This window comes from Etheostoma spectabile, chromosome 9 (genome assembly GCF_008692095.1).
Source record: "Etheostoma spectabile isolate EspeVRDwgs_2016 chromosome 9, UIUC_Espe_1.0, whole genome shotgun sequence".
NCBI classification, from domain to species: Eukaryota; Metazoa; Chordata; class Actinopteri; order Perciformes; family Percidae; genus Etheostoma; species Etheostoma spectabile.
In genome coordinates, this window is record NC_045741.1 from 27,745,936 (window position 1) to 27,752,495 (window position 6,560).

The 6,560-nt window shown below is 38.9% G+C and overlaps 1 protein-coding gene and 1 long non-coding RNA gene across 4 annotated transcripts in view; one reads left to right on the plus strand and one right to left on the minus strand.

Moving 5' to 3' along the window:
- Positions 1 to 6,560, plus strand: part of LOC116695664 (uncharacterized) — an 813,105-nt gene that overhangs the window by 790,159 nt on the left and 16,386 nt on the right. The window lies entirely within an intron of this gene.
- Positions 1 to 6,560, minus strand: part of LOC116695626 (peroxisomal sarcosine oxidase) — a 115,457-nt gene that overhangs the window by 72,273 nt on the left and 36,624 nt on the right. For all 3 annotated transcript variants that reach the window (XR_004333504.1, XR_004333505.1, XM_032526033.1), the window contains exon 7: positions 1,137 to 1,209. Coding sequence is in view for 1 of the 3 variants with exons in the window: in XM_032526033.1 (XP_032381924.1) it covers positions 1,137 to 1,209 (73 nt within the window). In the remaining 2 variants the exon portion in view is untranslated. The remainder of the gene's footprint in view (positions 1 to 1,136; positions 1,210 to 6,560) is intronic.

Here is a 6,560-nt window from a genome sequence, read left to right on the forward strand (position 1 = left end):
CGGTGGAGAGATGATAAAATGCGTCCCTATATATAACTGTAACTATTGAACTTGAACTAAGTATGAACATCAACTAAAATATCGACGTTTTGTGAGAAAAAGTAAAATTACTGAAAATAAACAAGCCAGACGGGGCGGCGTCAATCTTGCCAGCTTTCCCGTTACCAGGCAACTTTTTAAGAATACCATTTGAATATTTAAAAAAAAAAATGCAATTCAAATGGTAATATAGAGGAGGATTGACAGCGCTAGTGTACATTATCTGTTACACACCAGCATGTTACCATTGGCATAGAGAGCGTGCTCCAATTGCATTTAGCACAAAGCACCTGTATGCCTGGTTCAGCCTCACAGAGCTTTTAGCATGGCTGTACACACTTGGTCTGCTTTATATGACTGTACAGCACTGATACACCATCTTCATAATTGCTTCAAATACATTCTCACAGTTGGAAGGCTGCTGGCATCAGCTGTTACTAGGCTACAGATTCTACTAATAGCTAGAGAAGTAAAGGAACCTTAATTCCATAGGCATAGATGGATGTAAGGGGTATTTCCCCCCCACCCCCCAATATAGAAATCTTCCCCCTCAAAAAATACAAAAGGCAACCTACTTACCAAAAAGATGTAAAAATAACCATTCATGGGGCTCAAAACATGTCAACTTTATTACAGTATTGAAGGAAAAGCAAAAGGAAAAAAGGAATATTGAATCCCAGAATTGACAAACACCTACCCAACAAATCGATATCCATATTGTCAAGTATTAGCATTAAGCCCTACGGCTTACCAGTAAATATGTTTTCCAACAATTTCAGACACAGGAAATGAAGTGTTTGACGCTCAAAAGGTTTTTGGGGGAGGACCCCCAGACCCCTGGTAATAATGGGTTAATGTGTAATGTTGAAATCTGTACAACCTTGCTTAATTCCTATACTGACAAAGACAAGTTTGACATGTTTACTTCCCCAAAATATGTATAAACCGTAGTCATGTGTTGTTGTCTGGCAAGTGGCTCTGTTAAAAGTGGGACACCGGTAATTCATCCTAACAGACATATGGTCTGTCAAAGACAATCCCTTGCATAGATTTCTGTCTTTTAGTTGGAGTTGTTTTTTACGTGCTTGTGTCTGTACCTGAGAATCCTGCTCCAAACACAATGTTGCGGTAGACGGGGTGCATCCAGCACAAATGATGGTCAGGCGTTAGCTGCAAAAAAAAAAAACATGAAGAGATTTAAAAAAAAAAAAAAAAAAAAGCCCACTGTGGTCAGAACGTGCAGGGAGAACTTTGGCTGTTTTTGAAATTGCGTTTTTTTCCCAACATTTGTTAAGGTCTGCCTTTTTGTAGTAATAAGCTCCACAAGAGATTGTGGGTAACTTAGCTCACCGACCAGTCTGTCACTCTCACACACACACACACACACACACACACACACACACACACACACACACACACACACACACACACACACACACACACACACACACACACACACACACACAGGCCACGGAGCAGGCAGATGTGAGGGAGTGCAGCGACTGACAGGGCAGACAGATACTTGTCTCTCTTTGACAGTCTTGTAAATGAATTATAACATGTATAAACAGTTCCATTATTTCAGTTCATAATTACTGTTGGATTTCACAAAAATAAGACATTAAGTTTCAGTTTCTTCAATTTTCAGCATCTTATAAAGTAAACAAACTAAAAATGCAAAGCTCAACAAGTTATTGTTTTCGTGATGGGAGTTCTTTTTTTTTTTTTTTTGCCCAGTGCTTTGAGAGCTTGTTCAAAGGCTCAGCTTGGCCTAGCATATTGCAGAAGAAAACGGTTTAGCTGTTTCATAGTGCATACTACCGATGGACGCAGTATGCAGTAGGTACTACCCCCCCCCACACACACACACCCACCAGCCCTTCTATTCTCTTAAAGAGATCGACACACACACCAACTATGGGGAAAGGTACGCGTGGAGCGTCTGTAGAACCAGAAATTTGGCTTTAGAAGCGCAGAGCCGAGATGGACTCTCACAGACGTACTCTTTAGCCCAAAGTTCTTGTCTGATAAAAGCACTGCAGATTGTGGACATTTAGTCAAGAGTGCTGCAGCCTTCCTTCTCCTTCCCCATCACTATATGGAGACATGACTAGTGAACTGTGCAAGTGCAGATTGTCCTAAAAACAGATTTGACAAGGACAGACATGCTCCCTCTCTACTCCTGTCAAAGTCTTTGTGGAAAATGTGTTGGAGGAGGAAAGAGTCCATCGTAGAATACATAATTCCCCCTGACAAAAGGCAACATTTTACCGAAACGTTACAGAGACATGTAATTTAACTGTCTGTCATCAGTGGTAATGGAACAAAACACTTGCTGTGAAGTAAGAAAAGAGCGTGACTGTCAGGATATTCAGGGGCACTGGACAAGGTCACAGAAATGTTTTTCCTTTAGCTTCGGTTTGTGATCATCGCGGGGAAAGCTGTCTCGCTGTGTTGCCGGAGGGCACAGACAACACACACAGACACACACACACACACACACACACACACACACACACACACACCAGAATCTATCACCTGAGAATGGCATTCAAGTATTATTTAGCAATACACTGACTACAGTCAGTCAGCAAGGTGTACACGTCATTTTAACAGTTTAAAGGTTAATAATAAACTTACACACATTATTGCACAGCTATTTTATATTAGTCAATGTCCGTTTCATTCAAGTCATTGCCTAATCTAATGTGTTAATACAAAGCTATTTAGCTCCACACCACTATCTGTGTGTCTCAGTACAGCTATGTTCAGAGGATTGTGGCGTACGGTGACTTTCACACGCTGAAACTCAAGTGACGATAATAACCTCTGCTGAAGAGTCCATATTTTTTTAATCCTCCGTGTCCTCCTTGGCTACTAGCGACTGTTTGGAGGAGGGGTGGGGGTGTTGCGCAATCACCAAAGGCTTGTGTCATGTGGATGTGCTGACGTTGTTGTTGTCATTATCTAGAATTCCTCATGGGGGAGACAGAAATTTCTCACTATGGCTTTGACTGTGTTGTTGATGATGCAGTCCTGTTACTGGCTGCTGACATCCATTCATCCATTCCAAGAGGACTGTGTTGGACCCAACCAGCAACACACTGATCATTTAGTTATTCTTAGTCTCAGCAGTAATGGGGTTAAAGCCTTACAGACTCAAAAGGGATTTTTGCACATTAAATGTTATATCTATCTGGTCATTTTGCACCACAGGTAAAGGTTAAAGGGTGACTAAAATTCCCCTCAGGGGACCATTGATATTCACAGCAAATTTCGAGTTTTTTTTTAGGGCTATCAATCAAATCAAATATTTAGTCGAGATTAATCACGATTCCATTGTCCATAGTCAACTCGCGATAAATTGCAAATTAATAAAACTTTTTGTCTGTTCTTAATGTACAAAAGTAAATGTGCTGTATTTATTTAGCGCTTTTCCAGTCTTAACAACTGCTCAAAGTGCTTTTACATCTACAGGAAACATTCAGCATTCACACACATTCATACACTGTGGCCGGGGCTGCCGTACAAGGTGCCACCTGCTCATCAGATAAACATTCACACACATTCACACTCAGATGCGCGGCACTGGGGGCAACTCGGGGTTCAGTGTCTTGCCCAAGGACACTTCGACAACGACTGCAGGAGCGGGGATCGAACCACCAACCTTCCGATTGGCAGGCAACCGCCCTACCACTAAGCCACAGCCACCCATTAACATTCAAAGTATCTTACAAAGCCTCTGAACAGCCACATAGGTGTTATCAGGGTGTTATCAGTTATTCCGGCTGATTAGACTCTGCAAAGGTTGATGATTGGAACATATTACATGAAAAGAATTCTTTCCACCAATAAGAATATTAACGCTGTCATTTGTCCCCCCTCACAGGTTAAACAATGCTAACAGGAGATTCAGGAAGATGTCAATCAATCAGTGTAGTCACCCCCACACAGTCCAGGGAAGAAGTCCAATCAACCTGAATAACTGATAACATCTGTATGGGTGTTCAAGGTCTTTACAGTCTCTATCCACTACACTGCACTTAAAGAAGAGTCATCACTTTTAAAGAACAACCTGGAGAAGAGTTTTCATTCAACATAAATTAAGACTGGTGTGTTAACTGCATGCCAAATTTATCAGAGCGCACAAGGCCATAATATCGGTTGCTGACAAGCATTAAAAGGCTATTTTTTAAACGGAGTCCGACCATAGACTGTATATAAACACAGTCCGACTCACATAACCACATAAAAACACACCAGAGCTACAGTAACTTCCAGCTTACTTCATGCAGAACAGCATCCCTGATCTGTTTGTACTGAATATTCTGACTAACTAATTAAAAACACCAGATCTGCAGCTCATTACCGTGGCGATCACTACCAAGCCTGTTTGTAGCCGGTAGGCTAACAACGTGAATTATAGTGTCGTTTTAATATGCTGCTGGTAATAGGGCGAAGCTATTCTTTTTGTTGTGGCTGTAACAAAAATTATCACAATTGCTGAATTGACAAATTGGATTGAAGATTGAGTATGAAGAGGGTACAAATGTAATTTATATGTGTATGTACAATTTATATATGTATGTACAGTTTATATATGTATTATATGTAATTAATATATTTTATATTGTTGGAAATTTTTAGATAAGGTGCTTCTGTTCACAGACATACATTGTTATTACGTTGTAATTATTAGAAAACTTTAAAAAGTGAGTGTAAAAGGAGTAAGTGCGGGTGTGCTCCTTTACCACAAAACACTTTAGGGATCGTTGCTACCCATTAAAAGCAACTTTTCAATATAGTAGGTATTTACGGAGACTGAAGATGTAAATGGAACTAGCCTCAATTGATCTGTGTTGCATAAAGTGTTGCTCAGTGCTGTTTCGACACGTGTTGTGCATGTCTGTAAAGTTAAGGACCAAAAAGCAAGGGATTTCTGCTGCAGAACTGAAGAGACGACACTTTTGGAACTTTCATCTGTATATATTCTTCCTGTAACAAGGCAGCCATATGCAATGACGTAGTTACCAGCCTGATGTTTAATAGAGTAAAAACCCTGCTGGAGTTCTGGAGCCATTTATGTTCCATAAGATTCTTTATTTGTTCTTTAGATAAATGTATCTTTAAAGGTGCAATATGTAATATAGTTACTGTATTAAATCCAAAAATGACCATAATATTTCATAAGATGTGAAGGAAACATGCTAAATTGAAATATTATCTTTTCTACAATGCTGTAGCCAGCATTTTCCTCTTTTAAAATTTCCGTTCCGTGAAGGAATATCTGTTTGTGTTTTGGCCTGTGTGTTGGTATCAACTGCCAATTTTGACGGGCCAGGTTGCCAGATGTACACTACCGGTACAAATTTCCCTTCCACTCCATTATAGACAGAATACCAGCTGATCTGAGTGGGTGGCTGCTCTTTAATGCAATATCTACATTGCCCATTATCAGCAACCATTGATCCAATGTTCCAAAGACACATTCTGTTTACTAATATGATATAATAAAAAAAAAAACTAGAAAAACATTGGAGAACCATTTTGAAATTATGTAAGCACATAACGTCATCTACAAAAACTGCTGCCCTGGTTAAAAAAAACAGTGCAACTGATCTCAGCTGGTATTCTGTCTACAATGGAGTGCAATAGTGCACAACTGATATAAATCGGAGGGCCGATATTAGACATTTTCTAATATCGGTATTGGCATTTATAATGCCTGATAAAAAAATAAAAAATGTATTCAACAGAATCATTTATAATGACAAATAAATGATTCTGATAAATAAATATTTAAGAAATAAAATAAAAATGGATGATCAACCATGTTACGAATGATGGCTTTGCATAGTTTGTCCATCAGAGGACACTCTACAATGTCCCTGTTGGCAACACTCATTTTTAAATTTTTTTAAGTTCTTCAGTTTGTATTTTTATACATATTATTTATCAGAATATATGTTGATGTTCCTCTGTTCTGTTGTGACAATAAAACAAATTAGCATATTTTAGTTAGAACTCATGAATAACTACAAATAACTAATGTTTGGGGAATCTGTTTATGTTTAAGTTAGACGTTTGTTTTTTTGTTTTTTAAATATATATCAGCTGATATATCAGAATCTCATTTTTTTAATAACCAAATATTTTAAATATTTTAAATCTTAAAAATCCTTTATCGGCCAAGCTCTAGAATGCAATGGAAATTTATAAGTGACCCCAAACTTTTGACCAGTAGTGTAGGGGAGAGCCGGGACAGTTGAAACACTTTTTAATTAAACGTAATTTACAAAGCGTTCGTATCGTACTGAAAGCTGATACTTTGTCACTAGCAACCTACATGTGTCATCTGTCAAATACAGTTGCATTTTCAGCTTTGGACAAAACCGTTCAGGAGTTATTACCGCAAGAGTGGGACGTGCGTAATGTTTCATCCGTCCCTCCTGGAGAGGACGAATGAAACAGCATGCGGGGAAAAATGAAACATACAGTTTAAGCCATATGAACTTCCCACA